Below are 23,657 nucleotides of genomic sequence, written 5' to 3'. Positions count from 1 at the left end.
TTTGCTTCTTGTTTTCTTTTCTTCTTTTTCTTTTTTTAATAGTCCCATTGTGTCCCATTTGGCTCTGATTCAGCACCTCTCCCTCTGACTTTGGCTGATTTTAAAGGCATAAGTTAACAGCAAACTATGTATAAAAGTGCTTCAGTACTGATAGAGATGCGTGTTTTTTTGTTTGTTTTTAAAAATGCTGATTGTGCCTTTAAATATGCTCATGCTTGCCTACATGAAATCAGCTTGGTCTTTGCACTCGTTCTGTGAATTAGAAATGTAGTGAGCCTCATCTTTGACAGCTGCACCGGTAACTGTTTCATTCTCTGAGCTGCAGAGTCATTCACTCCCAAACTGAACCAATCACCGCTCTGCTTCACTGAGACCCTCTCTCTGCTTCCTGCTTCTGATTGGATGGTAACAGACTCGCCCCTCCCCTCTTGTGTTCAGAAGTCACTATTCACAGACAATTCCATGTTTTCATTCATATCTTCATACATTTCATTCATACATTCAGAGTGTCACACTAATGTGTACATATAAGCACAAATAAGAGACCCACTGGTCTCAGTCTCTTCCTGCTTTGTGTCTTCTGTCGGCTCCCCTTCGTCTCTGCTGTATTTATCCCCTTTTCAGCCTCTTCTCCGTTCTTGCTTGTGTTACTCCTAAACCCCTCCCCCATACAGCTTCCCTGCTCTCTTGTCATTGGGTGCTATGTGGGGTGATGATTGTGGTTTCTGTCGGTGATATCCCCCAAGCGTGTACCGGCTTACTCCTCCTGAACTACAGACAGTCATGTTGTGATACTGCATCCATACACCACCTGCGAGATAGACAGATTATTGTCACCAGATGACTGGGAGCTGGTAACTGGATGGATAAGGTGAACCTTTGATGTACATCAAACCAATCTTTCACAGAGTCATCACCTGAAAGTGACCGGATTACAGATTGCTGAGACGCTGAGATAACCGATAACCGAGGATCAACGCACCACTTTTTCCTGTTGAGGTGAGATGCACCATCCACATGTTTAAGTAACGACTGCACATTGTGAGTGGTGGAGTGATACTTAGCTGTCACACATACTGTAATCTGTAGTGTGCATGTTGTAATTATACTGTGTTTTCTATTTATAAGATGTGTCACTCCTGATATCCTCCTTGCTCCTTGTCATTGAAACTAATATTAATAAATCTGTGACTCTGTCAGAGTGTGATCACAGCACCACTCCAACTGCAGCAGCATTGCTGCACAATGAATGGCTGCCTACTACGATGAAACAGTACCACACCCCTATTGGTGGAAAGAGCTTCCAGTGGGGGATGTCAATTGGCTCATTGTGCTGTCTCTCGGGCAGAAGGGCGTGTCCCAGGGATTGTCAAATGGCACAAAAACACACCATGCTGGAAGTGGTGTGTAGTGAGAATGTTTAGGTGTGGTTCATGGATGGAGGGAGGAGATAGACGGGAACATGATACAGCTCTGGTTCTAAAGAAGTTTTAACTGAAATGTATTAAAGCTACTGCTCTAAAATATGAAATAAAAGAATAACTACATTTAAAATCCAGTGCATTTTAACTTGAACGGTGATGCATAGTTATACAGTCATGGTTATACTCGGTGACTCTAACAAACACGACATAAAGATGGATACAGACAAATTCAGTGAGGTATGGAAAAAAAACTGAGATAGCAGAAGCCTGAATTTTTTATTCTCTACTGACTGAACTGACAAATGAAGATTCAGAGAATTAATGGTGGTAGCATTCAGGGAATGCACAGATCTGCACAAACCTGGTCATATGATTCCTGGTCAGCCCTGAGGTATTAGAGAGAGCAGGACATGGAGAGAGAGAGGAGAAACAGTGCTCTTTGTTGTGTAGTGTGTTATAACCCTCTATGCTGCCACAACTGTAATGGATTGTGCTGCTGGTGTGGTTGGAGGCTTTTAGATCTGTATGATGGAAAGGCGGTGGCCCAGTGGATGCATTCCTTATAGCTGAAAGAAAAGGTAAAAAGCCTTTTGTTAAATGTGGTGGTGAGTGTATTTTTACTTAAATACACTTACATTTTGGGAAATTTCGTTTTTAGGATAAATGAAATACTTGAGCAAAGGTACTTTTAGCATATATTATTATTAACATCAAAGGATTTGTATATGTGAGTGATGTGTTTTGGGGGTCAGTGATCAAAATGAGGATTTAAAAAGAGGAAGTGCAGCAGATAATCAGAGTGTGTTTACCTCAAAACCATCCACATCTTCACATCCTGGTGTGCCGGTGAACAAATGCTAGCAATGTATGACTTTAGGTGGTCTTATGTATGAAAGAAGTCAAAATAATGCCAATCACTTATGTAATTTAATCTTAAAGAGCTTAAAAGTCTGTTACCCTCTTTACTATCTGTTCCTCAGAAGTGGGATATTAGAAAACTGAAGATAAGCTGACTGTGGAGCTGACTGATCAGAGTGGACAACTTCAGGAGGGAGGATCTACTCGTCAGTTCCCAGTGGGCAGAAAAGAGCCCTACTCATCATGTACTCCCCTCAGAGTCTCCACCGCTGGGGCATCACTCATAGTGAGAGTATGGAGCGGTTAGCCTACAGCCAAGGTATGTTGGAAATTTCTGTTTGGTCTCTCACATTGAAAAACAGTGGCTTACCCACAAATCACTGCTTTAATACAGGTGAGGTACAAGAGTTTAATAGGATGTTCAGGGATTTAGAAAACCAGCCACTAACAATGGCAAATAAGTTTGATGATGCTTCATTTTTATGCTGTTGTGTTCACTGAATCTGCTGAATGGCATTTTATTTTTTCAGATTATTTGAAAATAAAATGATTATTAGCTGCAGCCTTTAGTATCAGCTCTAAACCTAATCAAGTTTTCCATTTAGCTGTGCTCTCTGCCAATATTTGTCTTCTTTCTCTATACTGGTGACTGTGTGGGGGTGTTTATGATTTCCACTGTTCTTTTTTAATATGCTTCTGCATTGCTATTTAAGAATTTTCTACTGTAGGTTTAGTATAGAGGGCAGGGGACGCCATGGTAGATGAGTTCAAGGTTGGGGTGGGAAGACATCGGCGATCTGCTCTGACTGCACAAGAGAGGTTACAGAGCTTATTTTCATGGGGAGTAACTAGGATGGACAAGACTAGAAATGAGTACATCAGAGGAACAGCTCAAGTTGAGCAGTTTGGAGGCAAAGAGAGACAAGGTTGAAGTGGTTTGAACATTTGCACAGGAGGGATAGTGGATACATTGCGCAAAGGATGCTGAATGTGGAGCTGCCAGGCAGGAGGAAAAGTGGAAGACCATAGAGAAGACTCATGGATTTTGTGAAGGACATGTATGTTGGTTGTTGGTGTGACACAGGAGGATGCTAGGGTGAGATTAAGGCAGGTGGTCCGTTGTGGCGACCCCTAAAGGTAGCAAGAAAGAAGACAGATTTTATTCGGAAGGAGCCTGTTATTTTTCTGTACACGCTCCACCTGCGGGCAGAGCTGCAGTTCCCGTTTCCAGCAGCAGGGGGCGGCAGAGCAGGCTCTAAAATCATTACGTAGTGCTCCCTTTTGTGTGTCTTGTGAGCCGTGTGTGACACCTCCCCTCGGGCGGGTGCAGTGGCACGGCGGAGACGCCAACTATCGGTTAGGTCTGCTGGCTGTAAACAAATCTTTACGCCACCACGATGTATAGAAAATACACGTTTACTGAGCAGCGGTTCTCTGTGCGGTCGGCACCTGCGCTCACCTTCATCATGTAGCGAGAGCGGCGCCAAATATACGTTTTGGAGGTCGGAGACGTAACGACAGGTTTTGATTCTGGTTAGAGCTGTCATTGCTTTGCCCAGTGCCATCACAGGTATTTTTTTAATAGACATATACGTAGCGATTGTCATTATGCTCGCCAGAGGAATTGAGCATCAAAGCTAGCTCGCCGACGGTTAGCAAAACCGTTTGAATCTGGCTGTTTTCGCAGCGGAGAGCACACCTAGCTACAGTCATTTCAGCGCCTGAACATGGCATCGTCAGCAGAGCACGACCTGTCTCTGTCCGAAGCGGACAGCAGCAAGGATAAATCCCAGGTATTTGGGATTTTGAGGCTTCAGGAGGAGAAGGCTGCTGCAGGGGATAAAGCTAACAGCAGCAGTACGGTGAGAGGTGGAGGAGACGGGCGATGGCAGGCTCCTATCTTCGCTTTGGCCAGAAAGGCGTCCGAGACCATTTCAGGAAGCATTCACGTCCTGCCCAAAGTGTCGGAACACAGGACGTCCCTGCCAGGAGACTGGGCCGTCCAAGGTAGAGTTTGATGAGCTTCTCGGGCCGTGAGGGTGTGAAGGACTGCCTGGTTACTGATGACGAGACTGATGACATCCAGTAACTAATTTGGATGTTGGTTACGTTAAAAGGGTCGCTAATTAAGTTAATTGATACTTCTAACGGTATGATTTTTGCACAATAGGTCCCCATGCCTTATTGTTATTAGTTGTTCTGGAGCTTTACTGCCTGCAACATCACATGCTGCGTTGGTGCAAATGGAAAATGCCCCTCTGCATCCCCCGGGGTTTGTATCATGCTGCAGAGCTGTTAGCTGCATGTGTTGTCACCCTATTGGTGATCTCACAAAATCAGTAACTGTAGAGCTTTACTGCCTCTGCCCAGCAGCCCGAGTGTCTGTCTCTGTCACCACATCACCTCCCACACTCAGAGCTATAAATAATCTGGCTGGTTTCAGATGTACATCACGGACTTGTGTTTGAATTAAGGATGAAACGGGCAGTTAACAGTTATTTCTGATAAATGTTTGCATTGTTAGCACGAATTTTAAACCCCTGCAACTTCCAGCCTTATGCGACGAGTGAGCTTGTTGCTTTTAATTGCTTTGCATCACCTCTGTGTTTTAGTCTGATGAAGATGTATCTGTGGAAAGATTGTCATGATTTATGGCAACACTCAAGACAATTTAGCTGTTCAAAGGCACAGTATATGCACATTTCTTATTTGGCTCTACTAGAGTAACTTTGCATGGTTAACAGATCAAAGTGGTCCTTATTTGTCTTCTCCAATCTACTGGTGTTGTCCATCAGGTCATCTGTCTGATAGGAGCTATTTTAAACCACTTACACCTCTTTAACCAAGTGATTTTTAAACTGAGGGGTGGGCATTATTGGTAGGGCACAAAAACGGCTAAGTTGAATAAATGTTCTGATGCAGGGATAGTAAACACTTTAAACCTTTTTCAAATGTTTGACATGTGTTTTGTTGTTTTCAAATTTGGCTCGTGGCCAGCTTCAGAAACCTGCTGTGGATATTTGCACTCACTGACATCATGCAGAGACAAGTGTTTAGAAAAATATCTGTAATGAAGCATTTGACCGCCTAACTGACCTGGTTTTTTTTTGTTTTTGTTTGTTTGTTTGTTTTTTGAGAGGGTTCTTATTTCATGTGTAATATGAGCAGCAAATAAAGTCGAGTATAATAGGCTTCCTTAACGTTCATAATGGTACATGTGTTAAGCATTTTAGTATCAACAGCTTTACATGACCTGGTTTGATAAATCTTTCCCTCTAGGGCCAACCTGTCACTGCAATTAAAGGTGCTAGGCAACATATCTGCATGCTTTCACCTGACCCTGCTGTGTCCTGTTCTGCTGTTTGGCTTTACATTAACTGGGTTGTCTAGTTAAAAGCCTTACCTCTCTGGTATGTTGGCTTTTCATGCCTAGGATAATTTCCATAATGGGTGCAGAACTGGGACAATGATTTGTTAACACATTTCTGATCTGTTCAGGTAGACTATCAGAAAATGTTACAAATATGCAACCTGACGTCAAGGTATTTACTCAGTATAGCAAGCTTGTCTCTGATAATTACCAGCTGTGTGACATTAACCCCTTCTGACTCAGTTTTTTAGCCCTCTGACAAAAACATCATCAATCTGTCAAGCTTTTAAAGTGAGACATCTTGAAAATGATCATTAAATGAAGCCCCGCAAATCTCTGAGAAACAGGGGCGCCTCCAAGTGGGGGCCAAATTTGCACCCCATCCCCCTGGCAAGACTGTCCTGTGTTGGTAATAATGTAATAAGGTTGCAGAAAAACTGGTGCCAATCCCTGGACAGATCACAGGGCCAACATAGAGACAGGCAACAGTTTTCAGTTTTACATGATCTAATACTTATTTGTTTTTCCTGAATAAGTTTGCTCTTTAAGCTAACTCTATTCTGGGAGAGTGACTCTTAAGCTTCTTCCTTTTCAATCATTAACTAATGGTTGGGACTTTCAGTCAGTCAATTAGTCAATCAATCGGTCAATCAAAACAGATTATTATAGATTTCAAAATCTTATTTGGTGTACCTATTTTCTGTGCTATCAATATGGCCACCCTTATGAAAAAAATCTGGTGGCGCTCCTGCTGAGAGATAGTTACCTTTTCATTTCTATCTGCATTCTGTGTGTACAAAAGAAATAATGTGTTATGTAAAGGTAAATAAATCATTCTTAATAGTTATTTCTTGTTGCTGTGCAGTGGCTGTGTTTAAACCTAGATTAAACTCTGCATGGAGTTCTTAAGAGAATGTAATAGACTCCATATAATTTCTTTCTAAATCTGTATTTCTGTACGAGGAAAATGTAAAGCCATGGATATTTTTTAAAAGTGTTTGCCATTTGTTTTCCCGCAGCTCTGCGAGATCCCATGGCTATGGAACGAGCTAACTTACTGAATATGGCCAAGCTGAGTATCAAAGGTCTGATCGAGTCGGCTCTGAGCTTCGGGCGGACCCTGGACTCAGACTACCCCCCTCTCCAGCAGTTCTTTGTGGTCATGGAGCACTGCCTCAAACACGGGCTCAGAGGTAAAGATGTCAGCGTTGTGCTAGTGTACTGCACGATAGATTGTTTGTTATTGTTGTTTACTGAATGTGCAGTGGGAATTACTGTGTTTAATAAATAATATCCACAGTTCTGAAAAAGAAGAGAGTTTGATTCAATTTATAAGTTTTATAGAGAACTGCAGGAGCGATTTCTCGAGGTGTTCTTTATGGCAGTGGGATTGAATAAATCTGAGTGATAATAAGTTCTGGTGCCTCTGTAGTATATGAGCAGGTGTGATGTCTTGTCCATGATGGAGAGCATTTGTTCAGTGGTCTTACGTCTCTCAGTGACTCATAAATCTCCATATTCTGGCCAGTTTTTGTTCCAACTTTGGGATTTAGTTTGTTGCTCCTGCTGGCGTTAATTTTATGTGTAAGCTGGGAATCTGTGATGTCTGATTTTTCCTGCTTTCTTCTTTTTCCAGTGAAGAAGTCCTTTCTGGGTTTTAATAAGTCCCTGTGGGGTCCTCTGGAGTTGGTGGAGAAACTGTGTCCCGAAGCGGCAGAGATCTCAGCGTCCGTACGAGACCTGCCAGGACTTAAGTAAGAAGTACATGTATTTACACACACGTTTGCTCTCATATGGCTTGACCTCTCGTCCACCGTGCAATCATAATCAGAAGTAAAGCTTGATTTATAGTACTACATACACCTCTCCAGAAAAAGCGCTATACATCTCATGACACAGCCGTGAATTATCGGCTTTTCTGTGTAGAGATTTTACTGATTAGAGCACAGATAATGCCTCTGTTAAATCAATGTAATAGGGTTTTAACTACATCTAGCTTGCTGTTAATGCTAATGCAGGAGCTAGTGTTTTTCCAGTGAAGACACAGGTTGTTATCTCATTTTACAGGCTTCATTCTTTTCTATATTTCAGCAAAACAGGGTAGTAGCTCTCTTAGCTCAAATTTCATGATCAGCTCCACTTGTGACACAAACACAGAGAGCAGTGCACAGGTGTAAATGCAAACAAGGGATTTAGTGTGAGACTGCAAATCAACGCTGAAATGAGAATGTGACGTGAGCCAGCTCAGGGAAGTACCTGGGTGTTTACTTTCACTTCACCTTTGATCGTTCTGCCGCTTCATTTCTTCCTATTTCCCTATTCTTCTTTCATATCGACACAATTTCTGAACATGTGACACGTGGAACTGTCTTTGGCCGAAACTTCTGAAAATTCAGAAAAATAATGTTAGCGATAGAGCAGGACCAACCTTTATGTAGTTTGGAAGTGATGTGTTTAGCAACAACAAAAAGTGTCGTGTCCTGCATTCATACTGAAGGTGTGTCCTTCAGTGGATCTAGCGAGGAGGATTACGCTAAACCTCGTTCATGGACAGTTTCCACGCCACGCTTTAAGTTCTCGAGTTTGATCTGGTCCTAAATGAGGAACAGTTGTGTTTCACACAGAGAACAGAGTCTGTTTCCTTTGCTGGGGCTGAGTAAGAGCAACAGACGTGCAAAAAAGCAGGATTTTAGCAACGCTGAGTGCCGACGCAAAGGTTTGATACAAGGAAGCTCAAACAGTGTCTGTGCGCACAAAGAAAGCAAAGTTTTGGATGTTCGGATTGAGAGAGAACACCAATACACTGAAAATAGAAAAAGCTTGTATTCAGTATTTAGAAAATGTTTCGAAATCTCTGTCAAACTTTAAGAGAAAATACTGAATGCTGCACTTTCTTGTTCCCATCTCATAGATGATGAACAGTAACAAGAGTCAGGGTTAAATAGAATCTAACTACTGCAGACTTGAGTAGACAGACCCTCAGAAACACCTTGAAATCCAACCTTATCACTGGTGTTTGTTTCTAGGACTCCATTAGGCAGAGCCAGAGCATGGCTGCGCCTGGCTCTCATGCAGAAACGGCTGGCCGACTACCTGCGACTTCTCATCACCAGAAAAGACTTGCTCAGGTACACCAGAGAGAATGTGTATATGTGTATATGTGAATATTATTATATATTTATAAAGAAACATTGCCGATTGACTGTTCAGGCTGTTGAGGGTAACAGATGATGTCATCTCTTGCTTCCTCAGTGATTTCTATGAGAATTCGGCTCTTATGTTGGAGGAGGAGGGAGCAGTGATCGTGGGCCTGCTGGTGGGCCTTAACGTCATCGATGCTAACCTGTGTGTGAAAGGCGAGGACCTGGACTCTCAGGTACGCCACTGACGGGGAGAAATATTTTGATATTAGAAAAAGTCTGACATTGCTGTGCAGCCAGTTTTATTTAATTTCCTGCTTACACCATACCAAGCACCAGAGGGTGGTGTTTTGTGTCAGTGGAGCAAAGAATGTTACTCATTTGTCCTGTACTACGTGACCTTTGAGCATAAGCAGTTTATCTTTTGTTGTGTGGTTTCAGGAAGTGTGATTGCCAGTTTAAGTTATTTTATCTCTGCATCTCTGACTCCCTTTGTAAAAACAGTCTGTGTTCTCTCTTAATATTTATTTTCAGTATTAATCAATTGGAAACTGCCTTTTTTAAATTCTCCTTCTTCTTTCTTTTAATCGTGATTTTGATTAAAGGCGCAATAAACAAAATTCAGAGCCACTGGAGTTCATGTTGGAGCCTCAGAGGCCTAAATATAAAGATGTAGACACAACACCCAAAGCCCTGCATGTTTCATTAGGTAGCAGAAATCTTGTGTTGACTAGAGGTGACGAAAACCAATCCTGCCTCAACCGTTAGCCCAGGACAGCAGATTACACAAACCTGAATACATCTACAGCTGCATCTAGTGTGTCTAAAAGTGTGTGTAAGACTCTCATTTGATCTGTGTTTCACCGTAGAAGCCAAGCACCAGTAGAGAGCTTGACTGGGCAGAAATGAAATGAGAGCAGTACTATGTTTCAATTTTTGAGGTCATTTAACAGATAACATCCTCTCCTTTGACAGGATGAAACCAAAGGATGGTGACTTGGTTTACTTTAACTTTCCTTTAAGTTCTTATCAGCTCTTCTCCAACTCACCATTTTAATAGTGCTATAGCGAGCCGGTGGTTTTTATGCATGCATGCGGTTAATTGATACATTTTTGTAGTTACAAATTGCATATATTGTGTTTGTTTTGTGACTTTTAAATAAGTCAACATGTGCTTGTAGGCATCTAATTTCTGTAAATGGTCTGGATTCCTTCAAATTCCTTCAAATTGATGTTTGTGAAAAGCAACATGCCTGCCTCTGAGTGATACTAGCGCCTTCGTTTTATTCATTTAAGGTCGGGGTGATCGACTTCTCCATGTATTTGAAGAATGACATAGATGATTACAGGAGTGAAGAGAGGTACAGTTTTTTTTTTCTTCTTCTCTCTCCTCGGTTTGATGCAGCTGGTTTCTTTCCCCAAATGTGATGCAGCTCTCTTTCTCTTGTGTCTGTTTCTATGACAACAGGAATAGCCAGATAGCATCCATCTTGGATCAGAAGAATTATGTAGAGGAACTGAACCGACAGCTCAAGTAAGACATTTGTTTGTACTGGAAACAGACCTGTGTGCTGGAGGACCTGCAGATTGTGCTGTTAATAACTGACAGGAAGTTGCAGGAAGTTTTTGTATTTTTACCACAACACTTCCCAGAATAAAAGTATTCCAGAGTTTGAGATTAAACCCGTCTGGGTGGTTTAGAAATCCAACTTTTGTCTTCTCACAGACTTGATAGTAATGAACGGAGACTAATCTGAGTCTTTCGTTAATGCTAACAATTTTAAACAAACCCTACTTGTGTGGCGGCTGTGATTATATTACAGCTACTGCAGTCCTGGTTTTATATACAAAATATTAAATGTTTGCACATTAATTTAATGAAACTCATATAGAGGTCAGAGGCCCACCATAATGTTTTTTCTTCATGCAGCTCCACAGTTCACGGGCTTCAGGGCAGAGTCGACTCTCTAGAGAAGTCCAACTCTAAACTCATTGAGGAGGTGAGAACCAATAATCACCCACCTGTCACCTGTGTGGAGAAGCATTTGTCTGTTACACATTAAAGTCATAGAGTATATTTGGAGTATAATAGTGTCTGTGTCACCAAGTTACACGGTTGCACATGCAGCTCTCTAGTGACACCACTTGGTTAGAGGTTTGAGGTATGTCTAACCTTTAAGCTGTAATCCTCCAGCCAAATTTGGAGTTTCTTATCAGGGTTTTTCTTTTTCAAACTGCGCTTTTGAAGGGTGACTACTCCTTTAAGTCATGTACAGTAAAGCCAACAAATCTGTGTTTAAGCTTATTTAAGAGAAATCTACGAATTTGCCTTTTTTGGGACCATTTGCTAAGCAAAATGTCCAATGTGTGTGGGTAGAAGAAACCTAAATTTGCAAAACAAGTGAAGACAGTCTTTTACTTGTGATATCCATTTATGCCATACTAGATTTTAATGTTTTAGGTTTTAAACATGTTTCCTAATACATGTGGATATGTTTGTGTGTGCAGTTAGCCATAGCCAAGAACAACATCATCAAACTGCAGGAAGAAAACCAGCAGCTGAGGAGTGAAAACACCCTCATTCTGCTGAAGACGCAGCAACATTTAGAGGTACACTGTGTCACAAAATGAACGTTTCTGAGTGTTATTTTTTCAACTAAAAGTGAAACGGAAATTGGGTCTTACAATCCATCCATATAAAGTTTCTCTATTGGTGTTTTTTGTTTTGTTTTTCTTTTTAAATTTTTAAATTTATTTTAATTTTTTAATTTAGTTAACTCAAGGTGACGTGTCAGTGGAGAGAGACACGTACAAACAGTCTCGTCAGGGTTTGGATGAGATGTACAACGAGGTGCGAAGACAGCTAAAAGAGGAGTGTCAGCTCAGACAGGTCAGACAGTGGCCGTGCGTGTGTGTGTGTGTGTGTGCGTGTGCGTGTGTGTGTGTGTGTGTGTGTAGAATGTGTTCATGACGTCATTATAAACAAACATTACATTTATGCATTTTGCCATTTTCAGGATGTGGAGAATGAGCTGGTGGTCCAGGTGTCGATGAAGCAGGAAATGGAGCTCGCCATGAAACTTCTGGAGAAAGATATTCACGAAAAACAGGTAAGAACAAATATTTTGTTTGCAGAACAGATTCTTAGTTACTGATACTGAAGCAGCGGCATTAATTCATCTTTGTGAGGAGATGCAAACATAATTAAAATTCCAACTGCAATGGATAGAAAATGTCAGCCATCATTACCTGTTCAAAAAAGGTTGATGGGATATTGTCATCACCCTGCCCACCCGGCAGGGTGATGACAATATCCCATCAACCTTGGGCAACATGGATTCCCAAGTTTCTGAATGGGATGAGTTTTCTGAAAGTCTTGTGAACGTGATAAGGAGGTGACCTAGGATTTTCAAATTGATACCGTAGGTGTATTGACTAGGAGGCTGAGGGGTAGCACTGGTGAATGCCAGTATTTTTTTTTTTTAACTTTTATTGGTAAAACAAATAACCCAATCTGTGATTAGGATCAATTTATAACCCTCACACTCCTGATTTTAATGTTCAGTCACTGCTAACCAGCTCGCTGCTTCCAGTCTAATGTGTTCCCTACCAGGTGACTCACTGGTCAGTCTGATGTTATGCAGATTCTTTATATCATTCAGTTGCTTCTCTACAGAGAATCTTGTCCTGCAGTCAACCCAAACTTAACTTCACTATCTTGGATTGCAGCCAGTAATAATTATCTGCTTTCTTTGATAAGAAGAGTAGAAGAACTTGTTGGTAGCAGAGCATTTAGAGCCGTCTGAAGTCTCACAGGGAATGTTTAATATGAGCGTCCAGTTTTCTGTAACTGCTATAGTAAGTCAAAAAAACAAAAACCATGCATGTGTGCGTAAAGAAGACAGCCAATACTGGACCAGAACACAGCTAAGTCTCTGATTTCATTAATAGGACACACTGATTGGACTGAGACAGCAGCTGGATGAGGTCAAAGCCATCAATGTAGAAATGTACCAGAAGATGCAGGTACAAGCAGACACTCATCGTCATATAATGTTTAAGATCCAGAAATAACAGAACTATAGTAATCCTTACTACTTCCCTTTTTCTTTTTTTTTAAGTCGTCTGACGAGGAAATGAAGAAGAAGAATGATGTGATCAGTCGTCTGGAGGAGAAGACCAATCAGATCACTGCCACCATGAAGCAGCTGGAGCAAAGGTGAGACACACAGCCTCTGGATGCACAGCACACACCGTCAAAGCACTTTGTCCCCTTTGTTTCACGTCCAGGTGTTTACACCATGTTCTCTGCTGCTCTGTTCAGACTTCTGAACCTTTAAGTTAAGCTGATAATACTTTATGCCTCTTTAGAAAAGTAAGTTTGATATTTCTGAGAATTTTTTTTGATGATGTTGTTATGTTTCGGTGTAAATAACTCTATACAGAAAAGAATTGGGACTATGATTATTAATCAATGTGTTCTATAGGGCAGATTGGCTGATGGTAGCCCATAGAAGTAATAAAAGTCACATAAAACATAACAAACAAGTAGAAATGCACCTTTCTCTTCTCCCTAAACATTTAATTGTTTTTGATTTGTGCAGTTGTTACAAAAAAAAAAAGACAAAAACTTTGATTTTTTTTTCTTCTTCAGAGGGGAGCAGAGCCACTAGGCAGATGCCTAGCATCAAGACAATAGTTCAATATGTTATTACTAGTTTCCTTGTGGAAACCCTGCAATCCCATATTTATCATATCTGACACACTGCAGTAAATCTCATGCATGTTCAGCTCTGTTGCTATTGGCCCATGTCTTTCAGTCCTTCAGTGTGTACCTGCTCCATGTTTGTGGTTTTATCTGCGAGTTCATTGATGCTTTATGACCCCCCCCTCCCCTACCCAAGCCCATTGTCTTCCAGTCAACACACTCCACCTCTCCCATCTCCTCTCCCATTGGTTTAAATCTGTTCCATCCTATTTGCGATTGGTTGTGAATGTTTTCTTTTGGCTATCCTAAAGATGTTTGTAGGCCGGTGCTATAGGACACATTAGTGGGAGTTTTGTGGTGTAGCTAAAACGTTTTAATAAAGTAAATCTAATCTTATGAAGAATCACTTTATTACATCTAATGGAAAATCGCCCCCTGAGAATCGGACATGTAGTTGTTGTGAGCGTAAAGCTTTGTGTCCAGGCTCAAATCTTCCATGTTGATAGTGCAGTGTTGTGCAGATGTAGCTGGGAAATTTCCAGATTTATCTGCCGCAGTCATAATCATCTATATTCTGCATTTCCTTGCCCTCTTTTTCCAACTTCTTTTCATTACTCAAGCTTACTCAGATGAATATTACAATGCCTTACGTTTACACTTCCTGTTGTGCTTGTGATGTTAAGTCGCAAAAAGTGTTAAGTATAACCCGGGCCACTGATGTATTGACATCCTTTCTTCCTTCCCTCCTTTCTTTCCTCTTTTTTCCCTCCCTTCTGTTTCTCTTTTATAACTTCCATCCATTCATTTTGCTCTCTCGAAACCTCCATGTTTAATGTTTGTTTTTTTTTGTTTCCCGATTTTTATCCCTGCTCCTCTGTGCAGTGATAAGGATCTGCTCAGTCAGACCAGAACGCTTGCTATGTCATTTGTCAAGTGTGCCAGCACAGACACAGAGCACCAGTATAAGCTAGTCAAGGACATCTCCTTCTGAGGATATGAGCGCATGACTAAACGGACTTTACTTAGAAGAACATTCCTGTTTTTTTGCACATAATATTCAGATGGTTTTAGGGCCTGAGAGCTGCCACAGATTCAGGTGAAACTGGGACTGCATGTTTGATTTATTTACTTCATCAGCAAAGTGTTGGGATTCAAAGAGATTATTGCCGTGTCTCGTGATCTTTGGTTAAAATGCATCCAAACAACTTTAAGAGGTTTGTTGGTCAACAGTGACTGGATACAAAAAATGGATGTAGTTACTGTGAGCTGAGCGCTTTGATTGTTGCCACCTTGGTGTTTTGAAACATGACAAACGAGGGGAGGATCTGAGTAAGAAATGGAGGGATGTTACACGCAAGTTATGTAGGCCCACCCTAAAAGACTCCTAGTATGGATCATAATGTACAAACTGAACATCGTGCTGCATTTAGGATGACTTTAAACTAATGACTGAGAGGTTTATTCACATCTCTGACTCGTTTTTGCAATTCTGTCAGAGTATTTGACTCCATTAGCTGTAATTTACTTAATTTCTTATCCATGTTTCTGTAGGCATTTATGGGCTCAATGCCACCCTCTCTCAGAGGTAGCTGTGTTGAAAGTAGGGATGCTCCTAGTGGTTAACTTACTAGTTGTTAAATGAGAGGAAAAATTAGACTAGTTGACTACTCTAAAAGACAGAAAACATCCAAAAATTTACCACGTGTATGTATGATAAGCTTAAACTTTATCATACATTAGAATTTTTGTACTTTAGCTATATGAAACCATTAATCACATTAATTGTGTTAATGGTAAATAGACTGCTTCTTATATAGTGCTTTTCTACTCTGAGCATTAAAAGCGCTTTACAAGCATCATTCACACCCATTCATTTAAGCACTTATTTCTATGGTTAAATGCTTTCTATCATATCTATTCATACGCCGATGAATACCGATGCATTGAAGAGCAACTTTGGGTTATTATCTTGCCCAACGATATTTGGCTTACAGACTGAACCTGCCATACCTCCTGAGCTACAGACACCCCTAATCAAATCATGTTTTAAATGCCGCCGTGTATAACATTGCAAACATGTACAGTCTGCAGACTTTGGATAACCGAAGTAGCGGCCTTGGTTTCTTCCACAACCCGGTGCAGAATGTGGTTACACGTCACTTGAGTTGCTTGGTTATATTTCAGTTTATTTTGACCGACGTTCGTCTATGATTGTTATTTTTTTAAACAGAGTACTGCAGAATACTTTCCCGCCTCGCTTTTTTTTTAAAACTTCTATTAAAAGAGAAAGGAGGAGGTGCCTGCGATTGTTGGGTTGCAGCCCCAGGTTGTGGACGGTGGTGTTGTAACCTCTTTGAACTAGTAATGTCCTCGTGTATTAATAAAATACGGATAATATGTTTAATCGGCTAGTATTTCTGACATTAAATATCTAATCAACTAGTTCTGCACAGCTGTAGTGTGTAGAGTGTGCTGGGGAGGCTGGTTACTGAACACAGCGCTAAGTACAACTAGTGTTTATTAATATCCTTGTGGCCACCTTATTGAATATATGAGCACTGTAAATTAATGAAAGGTTTGATAAGATTTACAAATGAGTTGCTGTACTTTTGAAGAACTACGACATCTAAAACATCTGTGTGGTATCTTAATGCACTTCCTTGGCTACATGGCGGCTGTGCTGCTCACTGTTCTTTTGTAGTGTGTTCGAGCTACCTGTAACTTACATATACAATGCATTTTCTGTTCTTTCCACATTGCATTTGTTATATTTGGCAGTGCTGAAATGTTGCCAGTTTTTTTTAAGATATGCCTGAGATAATAGACATTAGCGGTAAAAGATGAGCGTTGTTTGAAGCCGCTTGTTAGGATGAAGTAAATGAAGCATGGTTACAAAACCAGACAGGTTGCCCCCTGCTGGACATTAGAAAGTATGCAGGTTTGCACTGACTTCAGTTTTCAGATCCAGAAACCAGGTCCATCTTTTATATACAGTCTATGGTTAGTGCTAAGTGAGGGAAAGTTTACTCTGTCATGACAGTTTAACTGATCCAATATTGAGACAGTTAATACTTTAATAGAAACTGAAAAAACGTTTTCAATTAATCATGCACTACTATTCATGAACATGCGCACGCGTGCACACTCATACATACAAGTACTACATATTCTTCCTGTCTCCAGTAGTCAGTTTATGTGCAGTAACACAGATAGTGAGATAGCTGGCTGTTTGGATGTAATCATAGAGGTATTTATCGATCACATTGAGTTAGAGGGGCATGCGCTCGGCTTTTGTGTCACAGCTACTGAGAGGTTTTACCTGCTAACGCTGAGTCGAGTCCCTTTAACGTTTAGTCAAGATGAAAAATAAAGGTGGAAGGTGCTAGTACTTAATCATTAAAGACCTTCCCGCCACTATAGAAAAACAAAATGCAGACACACCTGTTAGGAAAATAGTTAAAGGCATTAACACTGTCTTGGCTGAGTTGTTTGAGTAACCGTTTCTGTTCTTTGCTGTGTGTTCCTCCACCAGGAAGAGCGTTTTTATTTTCTTCCCAGGCAGCCGAAACTGTTAATGCTCACAAGTAAGCGCTGGAACAGGAAAACCATCACAAATCTAAATAAAATGTTTCTGCTGCTGTCTACATTTCACCATAATCAGGCACTGAGGTCCCCCTGCAGATGTCTAGTCAGAAATTTCTGCTGCTTTTAGTTTGCTGCCGGTTTTCTCTGCATGGCGAACCTTACCCCTGGTTAGTAAGCATTAAATGGAGATTTCAGACACAAAACTTTGCTCCATTTCTCTTGATACACGACACTGTAAAGGTACAAATTATAAGGATTGATGAGATTGTCAGCAGAAAGTAGTTTACATTCATTGTTGGGGCACTATATAGAGCCTAGATCACATGCTCAGAATTTGGACACTCAAGTAATATAGTGGAAAGTAAATATGTGCACTATGTCTTTTAAAAAAATACATAAATTTGCACACAGCTCATCTCGTTGTCAGGTTGAGATTTTTAGATACTACTCTGTGGGACCAGCAGCTTTAGATCAGTCAGTGTGTTTTGTCTCTGCAGAACAGACAGCTGATCCAAATGAAAAGACCTGTAGTTACACAGCTGTAAACCTCTGGAGTTCCTGTCAAGGGAACTGCGTTATTGTGTTTGTCTTGGCATATTTATTGACTTTTGTGATATATCAGGAAGTAATTCTACTCTTAACTCCATGTTCCTAATACTTCTAATCTGAAGAAAAAGAAACGGTCAGTACAGCTGTTTAAAATTCACAACTACTGTCTTTTATCACCGTGATCAATAAAGGTAGATGTTTTGAAAATGCCGGGTATGTTTTGAGTTTTTTGTGAAACTTTTAGCATGCCGTGTTTTTATGTGAACAGTCAACAGTCGGTGTATGCCAGAGTGTGGCGGAGCAAATAAAAGAAGAGGACTACAGTAGCTTTGCATGAGTTGTGATTTAAAATATTCTGTCTGAAACAAGCAACGGTAAAGAGACTCAGTATGAGAGCAGCTGTCCTTTACTCTCCTTGTCCAATTAGTTTCTCCTAGGTGATTCCCACGCTTTGTTTGATTATGCAACTTTGTTTTGCCGTCTTTACACTTTTTGTGTTCCTTATTGTTCTTTTTAAACACCCACAGGTAAATTCTCAGTCACGCGTCCTTTTGTTGCTCACAGTTTTACTTCCTGGCAGTTCAAACTGCAACACCTTCCTTCATCCCAGCCTCAGCCGTGCCTCCTTTACTTTACTGTCCATCCTCCTGCCCATCTCCCTATGTTGTTTTCTCCCTCTACACCCCAACTTCCTCTTCCCTGCCCTCCCAGTTTTTTCTCTCCATGGTCCTGAGTTTGTTCCTGGTTATAATGGTGCAGATTACAGGAGGCAGAGCGGCACCGCACCTCGGCCGAGGAGGGCACCAGACGCTTCAAGCTGGATTTTGCAAACAAAGCCGACAGCCTCCAGCGGCAGATCGAACACAGAGAAAAGCAACTGTAAGCAAACCGCCTACATGGATTGGTTAAGACACACCCACCCACACTGCTTTAACTAAATTTTACATAAATACTTGATACATTGATTTTTTTTTCCCCATGTATGTTTGAATCCGTGAATGCTATAATATAATCTATTACTTTGTCACCTTCACCTTCTTATTGATATAAACATGTGGATGTGCTGTACCTGTAGTCAGCAGCTGGAGACGGACCTAAAGATAGAGAGGGAGTGGAGGCAGACGTTACAAAATGACCTGCACAGAGAGAGGGACTCAGTAGCTCAGCTCAGCACAGAGGCGCTGCAGATAAACGGTCTAAAAAAGGTGAGATGGGGGAAAATAAATACTGGACAGGATGCTATGTTTTTTTAAAGTGCGTGTTTGTGCTTATGACGGTACACATTTCCGTTTACTTGATATATGTTGATCCTTTTCTTTTCTTGCTTCCCTTTGATTGATTTTTCCAGGAGTTTCATCGTCTCCAGGATGAAAATGTTCAGCTGAAGACCATTTGTGAGGACCAGGAAAAAGCTCTGGAGGAGCTTGGCTCCAAACTCAGCGAGTATGCAAACTTTATTTTGAAAAGCTCTCTTTTCGCCATAACAAAGTTTCTTAGCAGTTTAGAGGGAGGTGAGGCAATGTCTCATAAGTCTTGGCCTTTCCACATTTTTCTCATGCAGCGTATTAAAACTTGATTATGAATCAGATATACATTATGTGGTATAGGAACAATTCTAGATGAGCCTTTTTATGAGTAAATCCTAGCATGAGAACTATAAAGACTCTCATACTGACCAACCAGTGGCTGCTAGGAAGTACATGACACAGACACATGTGCCAAAATCAGGTGTTAACAGCATGAGTGAGCTACCAATGTGTAGCAAGTGTAAACAAATTAAATTGGTGGGAGGTTCTGCAGCTTTGAATGGCTCCTTAACTGCATAAAAGGTATTGATCGATGTTGTCATGATGAACTGTTGGACAGCTGATTCCTCCCTTTCTCCTTCTGGGTAACACTGAAATGACGTCTTTTATAGAGCTTCCTGATTGGCAGAACTAACACAAATTTTTGACTTATTAAGTTGAAATCTTTTAGTTCTTTTCTTGAAAATTTTGAGCTTTTGACTCAAACATTTTTTGAGTTATTCCGTCAAATTTTTTGAGATACCCTACTGAACATTTTAAGTTATGGATGGAAACCTTTTTCTTTTTTCAGTGGCAAAAATGAGCATCCTTAGTTTCCAGTTTGCTTTTCGCTGCCACACAACAAAGGCATTTAGACATCTGTGACTAAGGCTTAAATCTAAATTATAAGCTGTCATCTGTTTAATGTAAAAAAAGAAGAAGACATTCGCTGGGCATCACATGTAGATCACTGGGAAAATTGTGTTTAGTGAGAATAAGTTAATTTTAACGTAGTTTTATACTTTTATTTAAGGTTTTTGGCACCAGACTAAGCAGTTTTAATGAGTCAAACTGTAACAACAGCAATATCATTATCATTACAGCTAAAATCTTCTTTATCTCTGCGTGTGCTACAAAATGAAATTCATGCCCTTCGATTGGTAACTTTGTCCATTTTGTCTAAATCAGATCCAAACTGAAGATTGAGGACATCAAAGAAGCCAACAAAGCTCTTCAGGTAATTCAGACAGTTTAATAAAAATTTAAAAAAAGGATCAGAAGAAGCTGCAAAATCCCAGAATAAGTGTAGTTAGCAAAGCTGACTTTGGTTTGTGTGCTATTTAGGAACACAGGTTTGTTGTTTGTTTCAGGGGGGTCAGGTTTGGTTGAAGGACAAAGAAGCCACTCACTGCAAGCTCTGTGAGAAGGAGTTCTCCATCTCAAGAAGAAAGGTCTGTCTTAAGTTGACTTCAGATAGTTATATTTGAACCGGGGTCGTATTCTGCACTGAATGATTTTGGATGGTTTGTGATTTTACACCCATTTTATCTAAAAGATCTTCAGGATCTTTTAGATAGGTTTAAACCTCAGAGACCCCAAGAAATACTTAAAAGAATCGTTGATCTTAATGGATGTAAAATTAATCCAGAAGATTTTAAGTTGGTTTTACTCTCTGTCTCTTTCTACAGCACCACTGTAGGAACTGTGGGGAGATTTTCTGTAACAGCTGCTCTGACAACGAGCTTCCTCTGCCAGCGTCTCCCAAACCAGTGCGAGTCTGTGACACCTGCCACGCCCTCCTCCTGCAGCGATGCTCCTCCAATCCAACATGAAAGAGTGCTGCGCCGCTGCCGTGACGGCCTCGAAACAGTCACACTCATGAGTACCACCTCTTCAGTGTTGTATAGGATCCATATGCCAACTTATATCTACAGTGTTTGCTGCTAAGGCACATGCATTTTATGATCCTTACACTTGATTTGTCATTTGTTTAAAGGAAGGAAAAAAGAAAGAAAAGAGCGACATGTGCATCTGTCTAACTTGTCGATGTAGCTGCTTGACTCTGAATGCAGAACATCTGCAGAGAGTCTAAAATATCTTCCCTTGTAGTCAGACAGAGAAGAGTCTGCTGTAATATTAATAGTTACGACTGTCAGCCCCAAGTGTATATATATTAAGTCTCAATGAAAATAACGGAGAAACCATATTTAGTTTATGGTGCACAATCCAATGGCCAGGTAACCATTTGTCGTAACTGCTACTCCAAATAATGGTCACTAAAGTAAAAGCTCAAACTCTAAGACTTCATGTTAAAGTTCAGGGGGTGAGTGTTTGGTTATGAAAGCAGAAACGGCTCTGCAGAGGTGGAAGTGAAACTGCACTATGATGAACACTCCTTGTAGCTAAAAGCAGACAGTTCTATGAACCAAACCTCTAATGCATCTGTTAGTCCTCAAAGTCTCCACAATAACTTTATAGTCAAACAGGCGAGATTTTAAAGTTTGCACATGCAGCATGGTGGCTTTGCTACGGCTGTCGGCTCGGACTCCTTTGCACCTTCTTTTAAGATGGATTTAAAAGAACTCAATTAAGAGTTAAAATGCCTCAGACAGCGTTTAAGGAAGAAAAGAGTTGTGCCACAAAACAACAACAAAAAAAAATCACTTTCTGTCACCGTTGTAGCAGCAGGTGGTTGACAGACAAATCACCATAGAACGAAGATGGTCATGGCCTCATAAAATAGGCTAAAGGCCTCTTTTTATCTGAAGTACTGAAGTTATTTATTAAACCTGACTTTGGCATAGAAGTAATGTTATGTCCTGACATGACATGTTGCACTTTGGGACCTTAGACTGTATATAAAAGATGGACTCACTGGTTAGCAAAGCCCTTATGTGAGTTGAGTGTTTCTCGTTTCTCATCTTGATGTTTGGGGGATGCCTCGTTTATACACACTGATTCTACAGGTTGGACTGAACAGGACTATGCGCAGAAGGGAAGGGATTAACCAGGTTTTTAAGTCACAAAGTAGGTCTACCTAAAAGGCAAAAAATGCTTTTTTTGTTGTTTTTTTACTGTAATGGGGACAATAATATACAAATAAAAGATCATGTTGTATTTAGTGAAATGTAACACTAGAGATTAAGACCACAATCTCATGAGGAACGTGTTTAACTTCATAGATGAGGGTGCTCAAGGGAAGAAATTCCAATAGATGTGTATAGTCTGACTTCTTTCTGAAAGCTCGCTGCTGGCCATTACAACACGAGACCCAGAAATTATCTCCATCTTTAATATACAGTCTATGTTGCTCAGCTTCAGTCACCGGGATCTCGTATTTCAGATGCTTTGGGTTCTTGGAAGATGCACAAGCAAAATTAGTTATGAACTCGTCATCCTGTATGCATTTAATGTTGAGACTCCTTTGCATAACCATTGGGAAAAAATCTTAGGACTACATTTTTATAAATCCAGGAACATTTTTATAAATGGGATTTGTATGCAGTCACACTTCAGGCTAAATCTGCAGACTATTTACTGCTCCAGGCAGCTTGAGCTCTGCTGACACTAGTTTCCCGTGAGGATATGAAAAGCACTTGAACTTTTTTTTTTTTTTTTGTGGTATTTGTGCCATATGTGCCTGTGTAAATGCAGTGATTACCTTCTTTTCACGTTGCCAAAATGAGTCCTATATTTCTACACTGAGGATCTAAAACGAGAGCCCAGAGTATTTCAGAGTAGCAACACTAGCCAAGGGGGGAAAAAAACATTAAAGGTACGTTTCACTGTTTTTGTGACACTAATGCAGTGGGTGCTGCTTTAAGGAGCAAGAGGAGGGGTCGATGCAGTCAGCTCTAGTTTGTGAGCTCAGTCGTTCTCAGTGTGGCTGGTTCATTTGTTTTTTTGGAAATTAGAGAAACTCACGACTAAAGTTAGTGGTTGTAAACGTGAGTGTTACCTACTTACAAAATATGTTTGAACACTTGCCAATCATACTGGGTGAAGTATAGATTTGAGTTTGTTTTATACACATTAATTTGTACTTTTATAAGCCTGAAAATTTTGAATTTTCCCCGTTTACTTGAAGTTTGTTGCAATCAGATGTTAAAGAATCACTTTTTTTTTCTTTTTCTTTTTTTTTTTACTGCTGCTCCATTCGTGAGGGGAAGTTTAACCATTTTAAAATAGTGCATTTGTGTTGCCAAACTAAGAGTTTTGAATGGAAGTTTGAAATATGAGTTCCAGTGCAGATTCTGGTTTTGTGCTTGCAAAGTTTACAAATTGATTTTTTTTCTTCATTAAAGTACTGGATGTTGTAATTCCAGTAAAGAGACAATAGACCGGGGATGATTTCAATAAGTGATAAAATTGTTTCCGATATAGTCTAAACATGTCATGAAGATCTATTTGCAGATATTTCCGAGCTGAACCCAGACTAGTCTTGTTTTTTGTCTTAAATGTCCCAGATTAATGTGGGACTTGTACAGTTGATACATAATATTGTATATAAATATTGATTACCACCGTTGCCCTTTAGCTTACTTTGCAGTTTAAAATTAACTCTGTTGCCAACAGTCTGTTATCTTGACTGTTTCGCAGTTTCTGATTAAACACTCACAGAATGGGTTCCTGCTTCCTGTCATTTTTTTCCTAGCCGATTCAAGTCCTCAACTTGAATCAGCTTTGCTTTTTTTAAACAAAATGTGGACTCTTATTTCAATAACCTCAATATGGAGA

The 23,657-nt window shown here is 40.4% G+C and overlaps 1 protein-coding gene across 4 annotated transcripts; it reads left to right on the top strand.

Annotated features, from left to right (window-relative positions):
- The first annotated feature begins 735 nt into the window (after positions 1–735).
- rufy2 (RUN and FYVE domain containing 2) lies at positions 736–23,546 on the top strand. 4 transcript variants are annotated; one of them, XM_005733260.1, is made up of 20 exons: positions 736–999; positions 2,405–2,601; positions 6,672–6,845; positions 7,289–7,406; positions 8,679–8,780; positions 8,905–9,028; positions 10,089–10,153; positions 10,261–10,326; positions 10,723–10,792; positions 11,301–11,402; positions 11,566–11,682; positions 11,810–11,902; positions 12,744–12,818; positions 12,914–13,011; positions 18,394–18,513; positions 18,710–18,839; positions 18,983–19,077; positions 20,109–20,157; positions 20,291–20,371; positions 20,609–23,546. In XM_005733260.1, the coding sequence occupies exons 2-20, from the start codon at positions 2,526–2,528 to the stop codon at positions 20,750–20,752; spliced, it is 1,899 nt and encodes a 632-aa protein (XP_005733317.1). In that variant the 5' UTR covers positions 736–999; positions 2,405–2,525; the 3' UTR covers positions 20,753–23,546. The 4 variants fall into 4 exon arrangements, with proteins under 4 accessions (XP_005733317.1, XP_005733318.1, XP_005733316.1 ...); XM_005733261.1 differs by lacking the exon at positions 736–999 and adding an exon at positions 1,910–2,002; XM_005733259.1 differs by lacking the exons at positions 736–999; positions 2,405–2,601 and adding an exon at positions 3,525–4,289.
- Positions 23,547–23,657: the final 111 nt, after the last annotated feature.

Source organism: Pundamilia nyererei, unplaced genomic scaffold, assembly GCF_000239375.1.
Source record: "Pundamilia nyererei isolate P.nyererei 1_Seehausen unplaced genomic scaffold, PunNye1.0 scaffold00051, whole genome shotgun sequence".
Taxonomy (NCBI): Eukaryota; Metazoa; Chordata; class Actinopteri; order Cichliformes; family Cichlidae; genus Pundamilia; species Pundamilia nyererei.
Note: the sequence above shows the minus strand (reverse complement) of the source record. Positions and strands in the feature narration are given on the sequence as shown.

Coding starts and splice junctions, on each gene's coding strand:
- rufy2 (XM_005733259.1), top strand. CDS start 4,010: ATGGCATCGTCAGCAGAGCACGACCTGTCTCTGTCCGAAGCGGACAGC. Junction 7,407..8,678: donor CGAGACCTGCCAGGACTTAA/GTAAGAAGTACA, acceptor GTTTGTTTCTAG/GACTCCATTAGGCAGAGCCA. Junction 9,029..10,088: donor GCGAGGACCTGGACTCTCAG/GTACGCCACTGA, acceptor TATTCATTTAAG/GTCGGGGTGATCGACTTCTC.